This window comes from Balaenoptera acutorostrata, chromosome 11 (assembly GCF_949987535.1).
Source record: "Balaenoptera acutorostrata chromosome 11, mBalAcu1.1, whole genome shotgun sequence".
Taxonomy (NCBI): domain Eukaryota; kingdom Metazoa; phylum Chordata; class Mammalia; order Artiodactyla; family Balaenopteridae; genus Balaenoptera; species Balaenoptera acutorostrata.
The window spans coordinates 40,035,903-40,053,063 of record NC_080074.1 but is presented as its reverse complement, the minus strand read 5'-3'; the positions used below and the strand labels follow the sequence as shown (position 1 = coordinate 40,053,063).

Here is a 17,161-nt window from a genome sequence, read left to right as displayed (position 1 = left end):
AGGAACATAATAAAAAAATTAAGATGAAAATGTAAAAGCACTTAGAGCACAACTTTGTGAATACACTGAAAACCACTGAACTGTACACTTTGAAAGGGTGACTTTTATGGTATGTAAATTATATCTCACTTTTTAAAAAGAAAAAAACTCTTAGAAAATTTCAAACTAGTATTTTCCAGTAATTTTACATTTCTAAGACATTATATCAGCATTACTATTAAACAGCATAATTATTTTCTGGCCTATATCACAGATGCTGAAAACCAGTGCAGAAATAATAAAGAGCATAAATAAGGCTGCTAGCTTGACAAAGATTTTAAACAAGAATTGTAATGCCACTGTTTATATATTTATTTGCTCTCAAATTTTTCCAATAAAGTCCCACTTCATCTGCCTTTTATAACAGGGTTATTTTCAAATTCTATAGTAGTTTATTAGCATCTTATAAAATAATCTTTGTATTTCTTAAACTAGATATATAGTATGTAATACACTGAAATATAATAAGATGGTTATTAAAGCACCAGGCTTTGAAGACAGACTACTTTGCTTCTTACCACATATATGGCCTCTGGCAAGTAACTTATCGTTTCTGCTCCATTTTCCCATAGGGTTGTAGAGAGAATGAAATGCGCCAATGTACGTAAGGTGCTTAAGTCAGTGCCTGGCACCTTCATAAACACACCATAAATATCATCTACTTTAATTACATAATAATTATTTTTATGTAAAAAGGCCTCTCAGCTTAGAAAACTCATTACAAATCCTGATAATATTAAAATTTCAATTTTCTTTATCAATTTAGGAAAGCTGTGACTAAAATATTATTAAGGAACCTAGGTGTTTATGCTGTTTCTACCCTATTCACAAGTCCAATTTTCTCCAACTCTGAGTCACTATTAGTTCTTCTCCTGACTCATCACATAGAAAGGTAGACAGTCTGGAATATAATGGGCATACCAAAAGGCATTTCTTAATCTATCTGGATTTATAAGATTTACTAAGTGGAACTTGTCCATATAATGGTCAATAAATATGCTAAATAATTATGACTTAAATTGTGTTCACTTAAAAGTGTTTGTATATATCAAATGTTCCTTCAAAGTATGTAGTAGGTGTTATAACCCCATCTTGACTGAAAAACAACATATCACTTAAGTAAAATCAAAGATCCACATTTTCTGACTGCTAGCCAAAAGCAGATTAATAATTTGTTGATGATCTGGTGTTCAAAATTTTGCCAAGCAAACTACAGACTAGAAGGTCAGAAGCAATCTCTGAGCCTACAAATTTGACCTTAATTTCTATTCAATTCCATACTTTCATTGTTTTCCCCATTCAGATGTTCAAATCATTTAAGATAACCTCTAATAAAAAGTTATTGAAAAAAATCTAGGGACATAAGCTAAATAATGCAAGATAGATTAATTAAAAACTCCACTTTCCCTAGACACACATGTACACAAAAAACCAAATACTTTTAAAATACTACTCTACCACTTACTCACTTTCCATTGATCTTGAGTCATTTAAACTCTCTAAGCCTCCACTTTCTCCTCTGGAAATGGGGATAAAAAGAGTAACTGTAACTACCATATGGGATTGCTGTGAGCATTAATCAAGACAACACATAAAGCACTTTAGCCAACCACTATGAAAACAGTTAAGTTTCAATAAATGTTAACTTTTATATATAAATCCAAACTTTAGCGTCATTTGACCTTTATTGAAAGATTGTATTTTCTATGAAAACCATCTCTGTTAACCCATTCATGCACACCTACCCAATGACAATAACTTCACAAGCACTCTGAAAACGTGGATATAACAGTCGAGGAAGTTAGAGCCCCCTCCTCTTGAGTTAGGTACCCTGCTCAGGAAATAGCCTGTACTTAACACTGTACTACTTAACACAGTTCCCTATATTACTTGAGAGCCCCTTGTGGGCAAGGCCTGTGTCCTATTGTTCATTTCTGTATCCTGAGACTGCAACCTAATAGTTCTAAACCCTGACTCACAAGGGGAGCTTATCAAAATATTAATGCCTGGGATCCATCCCAGACCCATTAAATCTAAGGAGGTCAGGGAGGTAGAAGACAAGTAATCAGCAAGGGGGGGAGCATTTTTTTAATATCCTCACGTGATATTAATGTGCTGCCACAGTTAAGAACCACTGCACTCTGACATTTAAAATACTATACAAACAGGTATGTATACATGTGTGAATATATAAATATATAGGTAAAGAAATATAAGTCTCAGCTCAAGACCCTCAACCTCAGCTACTCCTAGCCCCATCATCTCTTTCCTTTAAACAGACAACACTGTTAATAAACAATTAGTTACATGCTGCGTTAAGATGGCTTTTAAACTGTTAACTCAGTACAGTACTTAAGTTTCTTCATGTAATTATGCCTTAGCCTTCTTCCTAGATTACAGTCTTGCTCCTTGAAAATATACAGTCTTATTCTTCTTGTTTTCTCCACAGTGCTTATGATAGTGCCTTGAACACCAACATGTAATAAACATGTGGCTGATCTAATAAATGCATACAAAAATTATCAGCAGGAAGTATGTCACACCAAATTAACCAATTTGGGCTATGACTCAAAAAACAGAAAAAGTAAAAGTTCAGAAAAAAGTTTAAAAAAAACTCTAACTTAGTAAATAAGAACAACTAAAGTTTATCTCATTAATGAGCATCTATATATCTGCATTTATTACAGCCATCACATGCAGTATCCCATCACCATCCACCACTTTAAGATTCTGAACACTTTCCTTACTAAAACTATCTTCCAGTTGCTTGTGGTATCTTTAGCTGCTGTCATGTTATTTTGTAACAACTTTACAATACTCTGTAATTACTAAAATAAGTTAATGAAAGTCACAACAAATGTGTCACACATGTTTAATAAATATGTCTTGAAGAAACAATGTTTATCAACCACTAAAATAGACTCTTTGCATACAAGTTACATGCTAATCTCTAATATAAATTTAGATGGGAATACTGTCTGAAAATAAGAGAGTCTTATTCAACACTATATATAATAGAAGTCTAATTTTGAGTATTGACAGACTGATGATTTTCTGCTTTTATAGCATTTTCATACCTTAAAATTCTATATAGTATATGACTTTTTAAAATAGGAGTGCTAAGCTGTATTACACAAGAAACTCCACAACTGGCATTCACAATGTTGAAACTACTAAGAGAAATGAATGGCACACAATTCTAAAAAAAAACAATTTAAAGATATGAAAATGATTCACTTTAAGAGTTTTGTGTCATATGTGTTTCCACTATTAACAATCTGAAAGACTTAAGTTGTTTTTAAAAAACTGAAAATATGGGGACTTGCCTGGTGGCGCAGTGGTTAAGAATCCACCTGCCAGTGCAAGGAACACGGGTTTGAGCCCTGGTCCGGGAAGATCCGAAGTGCCGCGGAGCAACTAAGCCCGTGCGCCACAACTACGGAGCCTGCGATCTACAGCCCACGAGCCACAACTACTGAGCCCGAGTGCCACAACTACTGAAGCCCACGCACCTGAAGCCCGTGCTCTGCAACAAGAGAAGCCACCCAATGAGAAGCCCGCGAACCGCAACGAAGAGTAGCCCCCGCTCATCGCAACTAGAGAAAGCCCGCGCGCAGCAACAAAGACCCAAGGCAGCCAAAAAAATAAATAAATAAATTTAAAGGAAAAAAAAAAAACTGAAAATATGGGGAGGAGGCACTCAAGAAATATTCCTGCTAATTAGATACTGTGGTAAAACATTACCATGTTTTGTTGGGTCCTACAGTATTAAACAGATAGAGCCAGAGTTACCACAAAAAGAAAGCAGTACTCAATTCCCTATTCAATAAAAAAGGTTCAAATTCCACAGACAAAAAAATGGTACCTTGGGTTGTTTGTTTTTAAGGAAGATTAAATTTAGGAGTTGCCAACACCCAAACGAAAAACATTCCAGAGTATCAGACTCAATTGTAGTGGGGAGTCATCTACATTCTCAGCACTATGTTCCCTTACCCAAAACAGGAATGTTAACAAAGGATGCTTCTTAGGATCTCACAAGATACACCATACTTATTTCCCCCAGTAAACATTACCCTTGTTAAAAAACCAAAAACAAAAAGGTACTTGAGAAATAACAATTTTAGCACAAGCAGCCAGACAAAAAATGAAGTTTAACATCTGCCAAGATATTTCCCAAAATAAGACCCCTGTCAAATGAACAATGAGGAAAACATTGCAAATGACAAATTCTTTTATTTGAACCATCAGCTACTTTTAAAAAGAAAGTTGAGGAATGTAGCTTTTCCAAAGCCTTGTCTTCAGTTTCCCCCTAATCTTCATATTTTTAACTTAAAAAAAAAACCCTAGAAATTTGATTACCACTCTTATGAATTCCTTTTAAAGCAATTTAATGAGTAACAGATCTTTTGTGCAAGTAGCAAACCACAGAGGACAGTTTTGCTGGCTGATAAAAATCTCTCTGAAACACTCATAAAAATATACCCTTCAAAGACAAACTCTGATTTTTCCAGGTATGGAAATTATATTAAGACTTAAAAAAATTTGGGTATGTTTGATAAACACCCTAACTTACTACAAATGTTTTTACTTGAACCACAATTAAAGTTGGTGAATTCTTACTATTTATTTACTGTGTGTCAAAGTTGAATAAATTAGAAGGCCAGGAGGAAAAAAAAGGTAAAACCTAGAACCAATGAGAAAAAGATGCAACTACTTCGGGCGAAACAAGATTATTGAATCACTTCCCAAAACCGGTGAGTTACTATTAAAGTAACCAAATACTTGTTAGAGGATTGTTTTGTTTTGTTGAGGGTAGAGAAAGGTGCGGTTATACCCCAAGTAAAAATGTTTCACCAGGCACTCTGTAATGGCAAGATACTGCTGCCTGCATAATGGTTTTTGAGACTGCTCAAAAATACCAAAAAAAAAACCCAACAACAACCCAAAAAACAAAAAATCCCCAACCCTACCACAAATGTTTTCCAGAATACACAGAGCCAAATACTTAAATACAGGAAAAGAGCATCTTAGCAAAAAGAATTGAGGGTTGCTACAGCGTTTCTAATGTCCACAATACCACTCAGAAAAAAACTCTGTGTGTGTGTGTGTGTGTGTGAGCGTGTGTGTGCGTGTGTTGGGGAGCACTATTTCCAAAAGCTGGTTTATATATGAAATAGAGCATATGCTCAGCTGGATATACTTATCTTGGGTTCACTGAAAGATAAAGCTGTCTGGGATAGTGCTAAAGCCACGTTTTCTTTACAGGTGCTATTAAACACTGTTAAGAGAGAAGAAGAGATAAACTATCTGATAATTTGAGACGGGCACGTGGGAAACTAAAGTACGTGATCATCACCATTAATCAATTTTTCTAACTGATCAAGCATAAACAAACAAGGCTAGGTGGGCAAGTTCTGGAGCCCCGAGTTGTCGTTCCAACACTGAAAAGAAGGATCATGGGTCTGAGATCTTAGCCAGGAAGCCTGAAAAGCACGCGTCCGACTTCGGATTTGGGGAACTTCCCAGCAAGCATTTGTTGAGAGTAAAACTCCATCACCCCCTGCCTGCCTAACTCAGTGAAAGGCTAAGAAGTGCAGGCTCGAGGGAGAAAGCTCTGGGCCCTGGAGAGAAGACACCAGGAGGCGGCAGCCCTCAAGGGTCCGGCCGCGGCCCCCGCCCGGCTCACCTCTGCGGCAGGGATGTTGACCACGCCGGTGGAGCGCCGCTTCTCCCGCAGCTTCCTCTTCTCGATCTGCCCCTTGCCTTTCCTGGCGCTGGGGCCCGAGCTCTTGCCCTTCTCCGGGGCGCCGTCCCGCTCCTCCTCGCCGTCCCGTGCGGGCGCTGCCCCCGAAGCGGCGGCGGCGGCGGTGGCGGGGGACTCATCCTCCGGCCGCCGCTGGCCGGGGGCGGCGCGGCTCAGCTGCGCGGGGCCCACGGCGCAGTTCACGCCCCCGGGGCTGGGGGCGGCAGGTGCGGCGGCGCCGCCCGGGAGGTTGTTGTTGAGCTCGTTGGCCGCAGTGGCGGCTGAGGTGCCCAGGGGCCCCGGCGGGAGCTTCCCGGCCGCGTCGCCCGTGCCCCCACCGGGGGCGGCCGGGCCCGGGGGATTCTGCTTGGCGCGCATCTTCTCGCGCTTCGCCTTCCACTCCTCCAGGAAGTCTGTGGTGCTGCCGCCGCTGCCGCCGCCGGTCCGGTAGCCACCGGTCGCCATATTCCCAGCGGGGCCGGCCGGGCTCTCACCTCAGGCCGCCCGCCCCGACTCCGGCCGCCGCCCCCTCTTCCTTCCCGCCACCCGGAGAAGGCGAGGGAACGACCCCCGGGCGCGGGGGCGGCCGCGGCTCCCCCAGGGACCGGCTGGTCTGCGGGGAAACACAAAAGGGGGCGGAGAAGGGAAGCGTAAGTTCCTCGCCCGGCCCGAGGGTCGTCCCCGCGGCCGCGCCCCTCGGAGCCCCACCGAGAGCGCGCCCACTCAGCCCCGCAGGCGAGGAGCCGCAGAGTCCCCACCCTGCAAAGTTTCTCCGACGCACCTACACGGCTGGCCCGGACGATCACCGCCCCTCGAGGGGTGGAGAGAGGCACGGTCCCCACCCCTCGGCCCGCCCGCCCGCCCCATCCCCGCCGGGGTCTGAGCCTGCGGCGGTCGGCGGACCCGGGCCAGATCCCCCACCTGTTGACCCGTCGCATCTCCAGCCCTCGCTCCGGTCCGGGGTCCCCGCGACCGACACACTCATTCCCGGGACGAGGCGCGGACTCCCCTAACCGACTCGCGGAGGAGGCGGGACGCGTCCCGACCCAGCAGTCCAGCCGAGTCCAGGGGGACGGGTGCGCGTGCGGAGCGCGGACCGCCCGGGCGGCCCCTTACCTGGGAGGAGTTGGGGGGACGAGGAGCGGGACTGGGAGCTGGCGCCCAGGTGAGCCGAAGCGGCCGCGCGGAAGGAGATGCGGCCAACTCTCCGTCCGGAGCCCGCGGTGCTCCCGGGCTGGGAGGGAGGGAGGGAGGGAGGGAATGAGCGAGGGGAGGGAAAGGAACGAGGGGAGCCGAGCGGCGCCGAAGCGGCGGCGGAAAGGACCGAGACCGCGCGCGAGGGGCGCGGCGCGCGGTGGGGGCGGCGGGGCCCGCCGACGCCCCGCCTCCGGCGCTCAGGTGCGCGGCGCCGCGTCCAGCCCGCCGCTGCCGCCAGCCCCGCGCCAGCAGATGCGACCGCACATTCCTGGGCGCGCAACCTCGCGGCGGCCGACCTCCCGGCGCCTCCGACGCTGGAGCGTGAACCGCCCTCCACGCCCTTCTCCCCGCTCCTCTTCTCCGCCTCTCCAGTCTCCCACCACTCTTCCTTTTAAGTACAAGACGTATTCTTCCAGGGAAAATCTCAAATACTGCTGGCTGAGGGGGAAAGTGCATGATTCAGGGCCTGACTAGCTAGGATGGGAAAATACTCTCGCGTCCCTTTTCCTAGTCGCTGCCCCCTTTTCAGATGTCCTGGGGTGGCAAGCAGGAGAATGGAAAGGGCTGAAACCCAGGCCCCTCCTTCTAAGTCTGTGGTCTCAGGTGAACGTGTCGCCTGAAAGGAGAGGCTTCAACTGTTAGTGTTTTATCAAGGCTTTACTATTATCTTAGGCTTGCAGGGAAAAAAATTTTAAACTCATTTTAAAATGTCTTGTGTTGGCGATCTCAGTCCTACTTGGAGTTTCCTCTTAACCCTGTCTCTACACCTCCTCTTCACAGATAGTGAATTTAGCAGCAAAACTCCCTACCAAAGTCCTAAAGCTGCATTGAGGCTGATTTGATATGAGCTGGGGCGGTGATTGTCTCTCTTCTTCTACCCTTGACATGCCATAGGGTAAATCTTATCTTCAGAGGCAAGTCATCTCCGATTTCTGGATCAGGGCTGGGTGACTGCCACTGTCAAGCACTTGAGCAGACAGACGTCACTGTATCCGAGTAACGCACATCACTGTCATAGGGTACAAATGCCTGGTCACCATTTTGCAAAAAGTAGGCGAGCCCTGAGTCACATTCTTACCTAACATAACTCTTTCTTCCTACTTAGTACCTGTTTTGCCCAGGTGGCACACGGTGGGTGAGCCGTCAGCCTGTGCCTGCTCAGGAAGGAGACCAGGAGAATGTGATTCACACGCTATTTATTTATCAGAGGGGAAAGTCACACAGTTCTCGTCTTTTGTCTGCCTGCTGGAGTGAACATGTGGATAACCCGGATTGAGTTCTGGAAAAACTCTTTAAAAAATTAAAGGCCTACGTTGGGAATCGGTTTAACAGGCCGAGCCTGGTTGGTACCAACCTGGGTGTGCCCTCTGAAACTCCTCAATTAATGATTCATTACTTTGTTTTCTGAGTTTTAAGGCGGGGGTGGTGGTGGGAGGGTTGGGCATTAAACAGGTACACATTAATATTCTTTATAACTTACCAGAGGATTTTCTCTTGGAGGGACTGCAGGATATAGTGGAAAGAGGATATAATGTGCCTGACTACAAACATCTAAATAGCGGAGAGATCTTGGGCATGTTGTTTAAATTCTCTGAAACTCAGCTTTCTTTACTATAAAACCAGTAATAACAGCATATGTTTTTATGTTGTTATAAGAAATGACACTGTGTGCTTGGTCAAGGAAAGCACTCAGTAAATATAGTCTCTTTTATTAATAGGATATTGAACAGAGTCCTGGGTTTCTAAGGGGGGCGCAGACGAAAAAAGATAAGGTACTAAATACACAATATTAACCTGAAAACAATAGACTTTGAATGCACTAGGATAACACTCTGCCACATAATTTATCAGTGCATCTCTTTGACCAGTTCTCTTGGTATTAACAGCGCTGAGTCAGGAATGTTGGCTACTATGGACTTGTGTGACTTTCGGCAAGTTGCTTACCTTTTGTGCCTCCGTTTACTTACATATAAAATGGGGATAATAATACTTCCTACATTGTGAGAGTGCTGTGAAAGTGTCTGAGATCCTTAGATAAAAGGTAGTAGGGGAGTACCAGAGTAGTTATTATTAGTCTATAAAGTGCCCTAGGAACCATGGATGAAACAAATTACTGAGGTACAAAGCGCTGTGTATTATTATTGTTATTGTTTATTATACCTTTTGTCTTTACCTTACCATTCTCAATATTCCCAAAGGTATATTTTCACAGCCAGACTGCTTCCAACATTGCATCAAGATATTTAGCTGAGTCAGTTCTAAGTTGCCATGTTTGCGTGTCATCAATCTTCATGTACAGCGTTCTGATGAAATAATCCTTAAAGACTCTGAGCCTGGTTTCTCAACTGCAGCACTACTGAAATTTGGGACTGGATAATTCTTTGGGGGTGTTGTCCTGTCCATTGCAGGATGTTTAGCAGCATCCTTGGCTTCTGCCCACTAGATACCTACCAGGAGCTGCCCTCCACCCCCAGTTGTGAGTTTGCCAAGTGTCTCCTGGAGGGCAAAACCTTCGCCAGTTAAGAACTTCTGAGCAAACATAAAACAACCAATTTGGGTGATACACTTGCCCTTAATAATAAAGGGAAATAAGATGATGATAACAAAACAAAGATTCATTTTAATATGTCAAAGTCAAACTTATTCTAAATGTTAAGTCTTACTTAATGTTTTTCCAGGCAGTGGATTAGCTGTATGTGAAATAGCCTATTTGTATGTGTTGAAATAATTAATAGGATATTAAGAAATAACCAATTTGCCTTCAGTGCAAATATTTCTGGAAGGTATGCAATTCGCCCTCTAAAATCAAAATAATACATGCACATAGTCTTAATGGTTAAATACTTCAGTTCTACAAGGATTATAACAAAAGACAGCAATCCCCTACCTAAAACCCTACCCAGAACTTTGAACTCTTATAACTGTTTCTGCTAATATAGATCTTCCTATTTATATTTTAATGCCCTCACCTGCTCTTCTACTTCTTGGTTTCTCCATTTTTTAGACATCCATTTTTGGCTTCCTGATACAGAAGAAGAAGATTTAGTTCTCCTATACTTAAACTACACCTACACGTTTCTTACTCCTAAACTCCTGCTATACTTGTATTACAATTTTTATTGAATAAACATTTAATGTTTATAGTGTTATGACTATGCAAATATTGTTCACAGCTGAGCCAGGCAGTGTACTATGATTGCTTTTCTTTTTCTTTCTCCAACTTATTTTCTTGTTACACAAATATTTCTTTTTCCTACAGTTAAAACTTGCCCTGTTTTTGGCTTATTTTTCTATATATCAGTCACAAATTTACACCCAGACTTTCTTCCTGTCGATGCAGTTAATCACGTCAGATGATCTGTCAGTTCTATTTCTCTTTTTCTTGGAGATATCTCTCCTGGAGCCCGCCACCCCCACTCTAGTCTGGATTGATTTTAAGGCTCATTGCTCTGTGGTTATTCTGGGATTATACTTCCCTAACATCCTGGGAATTATTTCCTGTGCAGACTCCTTGTTTCCTGAATCCCATATTGTCCTCTTTCTTTTCCCTTATTTTAGTTGAGTACTTCTTCAATATTCTCTGGAGATCGGATTGCACATTCTTTGAGACCATGTGTGTTAGAAAATGTTTTTAATTTATCTTCACACTTGGTTAATAGTTTGGTAAGGCATAGACCTCTACGTTGGAAGTCATTTTCCTTTATAATTTTTTTTTTTAATAAATTCATTTATTTGTTAACTTATTTATTTTTGGCTGCATTGGGTCTTTGTTGCTGCACACGAGCTTTCTTTAGTTGCTGTGTGTGGGCGCTACTCTTTGTTGTGGTGCGCGGGCTTCTCATTGGGGTGGCTTCTCTTGTTGCCGAGCACAGGCTCCAGACGCGCAGGCTCAGTAGTTGTGGCGCACGGGCTTAGTTGCTCCGCGGCATGTGGGATCTTCCCGGACCAGGGCTCGAACCCGTGTCCCCTGCCTTGGCAGGCGGATTCTTAACCACTGCACCACCAGGGAAGCCCCTCCTTTATAATTTTGAAGGCATCACTATATTGTCTTCTGGTTTCCAGAGTTGCAGTTTCGAAAACCAATGGCATTCTGATTCCTTTGTATTTTCTCTCTGGAAGTTTTTGGAACTTCTTACCCAGATCTACTTGAATATCTTAAAGATTTGCCATGATTTGTCTTTTTTTTTAAAATAAATATATTTATTTATTCATTTATTTATTTTTGGCTGTGTTGGGTCTTCGTTGGTGTGCACGGGCTTTCTCTAGTTGCGGTGTAAGGGCTTCTCATTGCGGTGGCTTCTCTTGTTGCGGAGCACGGGCTCTAGGCGCGCAGGCTTCAGTAGTTGTGGTGCACGGGCTTAGTTGCTCCGCAGCATGTGGAATCCTCCCGGACCAGGGCTCAAACCCGTGTCCCCTGCATTGGCAGGCAGATTCTTAACCGCTGTGCCACCAGGTAAGTCCCAGTCATGATCTGTCTTTTTTCATTATTATGTTAAGCATTCAGTGGGCCCTCTAAATCTGCCATGTGCCTTTCACTTGGGAAATTTCTTTATCCTATATCTTTGGTAATTCTTCCCTTCCATTTTCTCTATTTTCTCTTTCTGGAGCCCCTGTTAAATAGATGTTGAACTTCTAAGTGTTTTCTAGTAAATGTTTGTCTTTTCTCTCCTAGTTTCCATCTCTTTGGCATGTTATTATACTTCCAGTAAAATTCCCTGTCTTATTTGCCAACCTTTCTGTTGAATTTTCTGTTTCTGCCACCACTTTTTCTTTGATCTATTTCTTAGTCTCTAAATGTTCTTCTTCCATATTATCCTATTCTTGTGTCCGATTCATCATCTTTTCTCTTTCTAAGGAAATTCCTTTAACTTTTCTTCTGCTGGTCCTACACTTCGTCTCATATCTATTTGTTCCCTTTTATCTTTTTGATTGTTTTAGTCTTCATCTTTCATGTTAGAGGATTTCCTCGTCAGTCTGCTGTTCATTCTTTTTTTTTTTTTTAATTTTTTTTTTTTGGCCGCTCTGCGTGGCATGCAGAATCTTAGTCCCCCGACCAAGGATCAAACCTGTGCCCCGTGCCGTGGAAGTGCGGAGTCTTAACCACTGGACCACCAGGGAAGTCCCTGTTCATTCATATTTTAGCTTGAAGCATTGAAAAGTTGTTTGGGGGACTTCCCTGGTGGCGCAGTGGTTAAGACTCCGAGCTCCCAATGCAGGGCACTGGGGTTTGATCCCTGGTCAGGGAACTAGATCCCACATGCATGCCTCAACTAAGAGTTTGCATGCCATAACTAAGGAAACTGCCTGCCACAACTAAGACCCATTGCAACCAAATAAATAAAAGTTGATTGCTTGCTCTTCTTTCAAAAGGCAGAGCTTGTTGATTGATGGCCCCAATTTAGGGAGCTGGTGTTTGGACCCAGGCATTTTGTGGAGGCGTGTGTCCATTGTCAGCATCTATGGGGCTCTTCTCTTGGCCAGATCAGTTTCCCTGAGAGAAACTGTGTTTCTGCCTGTGTTGCTAGTTGTCAACTGTTTCCAGTTCCAAGTAGAAAAAGGGAACTGGGGGAGCCTTAGTACCCAGCATGCAGGTTTCACTCAGTCCCTGTGCTTGGATGCCTGGGGTGCTCAAGTTCAGTACATTTGTAATTCAGCAGCTTCAGAGCGTGAACTTCCAGTCCTCTGCCAGGGTCAGGAGAGACAGCCTCCTTGCTCCTGGGCCTTACAGTGGGGACTTGAGAATCTAACTGTCCCTTACATAGATTTTTAACGAATCTAGCTGTTTTCACCCCCATTCTTTCCTCTCTTTCAGTATATGCTGCTGCCTCTTATTTCTGAGCTTTCTTCAGGACAAAAAGGATTCCTTCTGGCTGGCTTTGTCTCTTGCAGGTGGTTAGAATTCACCTTTCTCTTCTCTGCTAACATCTGTTTTTCATCTTCCATCTTCCAAAATTTTGCTCATTTCCCATCGTCTTGGTTTTTACTGGTTTATCACTTTTATTTTAGTGAAGTTACTTGAGGGTGTAGAGGTAAACATGTGTGTTCAATCTGTTATGTTTAACAGGATGTCTAATCTGTCCATTTTGCAGATTTCTAGATATTTTGAAATCTAATCTGTGATGAGGCTAGATAAGTAGAGACCTCTACCTCTTATTACATCTTAAGCCCCTATTGATTGACACTATTAGGAAGAGTTCTGTGAAATGTGTTGTGTTTTCTGGAGGCTGTTTATGAAGATGTGGCTCATTATATTACATAATGTCCCCAGGAAAAAAATGTCTGACATTACTACTAAGAATAGTTGTATGTATTTCTCTTTTGTTACTTTTTTTTTTGTTTTTTTTCCAAAGGCTTTTTTTTTTTTTTTTTTTTTTTGATGTGGACCATTTTCAACGTCTTTATTGCACCTGTTACAGCATTGCTTCTGTTCCATGTCTTGGCCCCTTGGCCCCGAGGCACGTGGGATCCTAGCTCCCAGACTAGGATCGAACCCGCCCCCCTGCCCTGGAAGGCAAAGTCCCAACCACTGGACTGCCGGGGAAGTCCCTTTTTGTTACTTTTTTTTTTTTTTTAACCACAATAAAACTATGTGTTTTATAGCTGGTAAGTTTTCCCTTTTTCCATCAACTGCTGTTAATCTTAGGCCAGATTTGTGGCCTATCCGGGAAAGATCTAGGTTTTGTGGTGCCTGAAGCTTAAAAAACTTAGGGCACCTTCTCTAAGAAAAAGAATAGGTTAAAAAAATAGAATGAGCAATTTTAAAGATTATAAATTTTAACAAATTGAAAAGTGCCATAAGCATCACAAAAATCCAGAAAAACAACCTAAATTATTCATTATTACTCTCTGACATATTTCTATAATACTGTTTTATATGCATTTTTACTATTTATTTTATTTTGTTTTATTTTATTTTTGCCTGTGCCACGCGGCTTGCAGGATCTTAGTTCCCCGACCAGGTATTGAACCGGGGCCCACGGCAGTGAAAGCACAGAGTCCTAACCGCTGGACCACCAGGGAATTCCCAATTTTATTATTAATTGATGCATAAAATATCTGACTTCATACACAGATGTATCCTCTCTTTGTAGTACACAAATATATATATTTGTGCATCATAAGCACAGGCCCTCTATTGATCCTACCAGTTTTTCATTGTCTGTCACTCCTTTCCATGTGCTAACCTCCTTACTCAGATTAAAGCTTATCATTATTAGCCTCCTCTGTGCCTACACTTGCTCAGCTAAAATAAGGCTAATTAAAAACAGCGTGGCATCCTTCCTAACTCTCCTTCAAATGCATGACCAGTTTCAACTGGGCAGTGCATACTATCTGGCAATCCTGCAGTCTTAGTAAGCTTGTTCACCTGTGCTGCAGAATGACTAGTTCACATCAATCCCTTAAACCTCCAAAACCTCCTTATCCAACCCTCGCTCTCAGTTGATGAACTTGTTTGTTGACTAAAGTAGGACCTATGTGAGTGGGGCTCCTCATCTTGCCCCACACCTTTACCCACTTTCCTACACCTGGATCTACTCTCTGCCTCCTTACGTTTAGATGAAGTTCTTAGCTCCTTACGAAGGCAGTCCTGGCATCTGTATCTTTCCCCTTGCAAGAGCTTTGCTCCTACAATTAATACTCTTCTCTCATGCATAATCAATTTCTTCTCTTTTAAATAATTCCTTTCAACATACAAATGCACTCTATATTAATCCCCTCTGTATTAGTCTTCTACTTACCGCTGTAACAACATCTTAAACAACACAGCTTTATCATCTTACAGTTCTGTAGATAGATGTCCTACAGGGATGGGTCTTATTGGGTTAAAATGAAGGAACCAGCAGGGCTGCATTCCTTTCTGGAGGCTCTCTGGAAGAATCCATTTCCTTGCCCTTTCCAGCTTCTAGAGGCTGCCCACATTCCTTGGCTCTTGGTCTTCAAAGCAAGCAATGTCCCATCTCTCTGTGCCTCCCCCCCAGAGCCACATCTCCCTATGATTCTCTTCTGCCTCCCCTTTCCACTTTTAAGGATCCTTGTGATTATATTGGGACCACCTGGATAATCCAGGCTGATCTATTTTAAAATCAGCTGATTAGCAACCTTGATTCCGTCTTCAACGTTAATTCTCTTTTGCCATATAACTTATATTCACAGGTTCCAGGGATTATGGCCTAGAACTGTTTGGGGCCATTGTTCTTCCTACCACACCTTCTTAAAGAAAAAAATTTTCCCAGACTCTAGAATCTAATCTGGTCAATGTCCTATTTCTCTGTTCATGTTCACAGTCAAAAGTCTTGGAAGAGTTATCTTCATTCACTGTTGCAGTCTTGTGGGAATGAGCTATTAACCTGTGGGGTCTGTGCTAACTCTGGCTAGCTAGTGTTGTAACTGAATTGTAGGACATTCAGTTGGTGTCCAGAGAGTGGAAGAATTGGTTAGTGTGGGAAAACCACACACACATTTGGTGTCAGATATGTTGAAAGAAAGAACACAGTGTTTCCCCTTTTACCTGGTTAAGATGAAGACGTGATTTCCTGACAACCCAGCAATTGCACTATTAGGTACCTACCTTAGAGAAACTCTGACATGAACACAGGGACACGTGGACATAAATGTTCATTGCAGCACTAATTATAATAGTGAAAAAATGAAAAATACTTGTAGTTAGCAGGAGAGTGAATATATAAATTATAGTTTATTAGTATAATGGAACATTTATATCATTTCAGAAAAATCATTTCAAACCAGTTTCAAATGGATATGTAGGGACTTCCCTGGCAGTCCAGTGGTTAGGACTCCACACTTCCACGTTAGGGGGCCCAGGACCTGATCCCTGGTCGGGGAACTAAGATCCCCCAGTGCAGTGAAAAAAAACAAAAAGAATATGTAAAGTATGACATTGTTCATATAAATTTCCGAAAGGTACAATAGTATATATTTTTAACAGATACACATTTGTAATATAAATACAAACATACCAAATTCAGCTTATTATTTACTTCTGAAGACAGATGGAGGGAAGAGGTATAGGAGCTGTAATGTTGCTGTTATTTATGTTTTATTTCTTTAAAAAGGAAAGAGATCTAAGATAAATGTGCATTAACATTTGTTAAATCTCAGTGTAGGGGGTACCTAGATTATTTGTTATATTATTTTCTGGACTTTTGTATATTTGAAATATGCTAGAATTTAAAGTAATTTTTAAAGGAAAAATGCTTGGACTTGTATAAATAGTTTCATAAGAAAAGTTTTGACTTTAAAAGTCTGAAACTTTAACAAAATTGGACTTGCCCAACATGTCTTGGGGCAACCTTAAAATGTCCCCGTTTTTTGCCAAGCAAAAGAAGACATAAAATTGTAGAAAACTTAATGAAGCCATGTACCCTGGAAATATTTGAAATGGTTTATGGCTTGGGGCAAAGGAAGAAAACTGAAGCCATGCCAATGTCAAAAGTCACAATTCCCTTTAGAATCACCGATCTTTCTTCTAATACCTGGACACAGATCCTTAAAATGGCTCCTAAACCACTTTCCTTCAACAGGCAAACAACTGGATGAAACTGCTGATGCCTCTCATTTTAACCAGCTCTTCCACTATCATTCTTTTTTTCATACACGGGTGCCACTATTTCTTCCACTAAAAATTGGAAGAAATATTCCAATTTTTCGGATCCCCTTTTGGAGACTTGGCAAGCCCTTGCCACTTTCCGAACGGTGAAAAAACGTCTTTGTCCAGGAAAACTTTGTGTGAATGGAACATTTCGGTTCTCTGGGCACAGATGGAGCACCTGAGCTCAGTAACACGCCTGGTTGGGCGGCTTTGCTGAAGACGCTCCGCACATTGTCATGACTCATTGCTCTCAGTATCAACAGGAATTGGGCTGTGCCAGCAGATCTGAAAAGAAACTTGTCTACTGCTGTGAAAGTCGGTGACTTTCGCAGAGCCTCGTCCTGATACCAGCCTTTTCAAGAAAATTTGACTAGAAAAGAGATCAGAGTAGGAAACTCTTCTCCATTACACTTAGTCCACTTGGGACTTTCCAAAGAACAAATCTTAAAGTATGTGATTGAACTTCATGCATAAGTTGTATGTGTGCTCAATAGAGAGAGAGAGAGGAAGAAACAGAGAGAGAGGAAGAGAGAGAAAGAAAGCCTTCTCAGAACAATTTAACTGGGAGGTGT

General features: G+C 42.4%; 1 protein-coding gene across 3 annotated transcripts in view; it reads right to left on the bottom strand.

Annotated features, from left to right (window-relative positions):
* Positions 1-6,597, bottom strand: part of PAWR (pro-apoptotic WT1 regulator) — a 105,693-nt gene extending 99,096 nt beyond the window's left edge. For 2 of the 3 annotated variants that reach the window (XM_057556716.1, XM_057556718.1), the window contains exon 1: positions 5,726-6,557. In XM_057556716.1, the coding sequence (XP_057412699.1) occupies positions 5,726-6,247 (522 nt within the window). In that variant the 5' untranslated portion in view covers positions 6,248-6,557. The other variant, XM_057556717.1, reaches the window with a different exon arrangement.
* Positions 6,598-17,161: the final 10,564 nt, after the last annotated feature.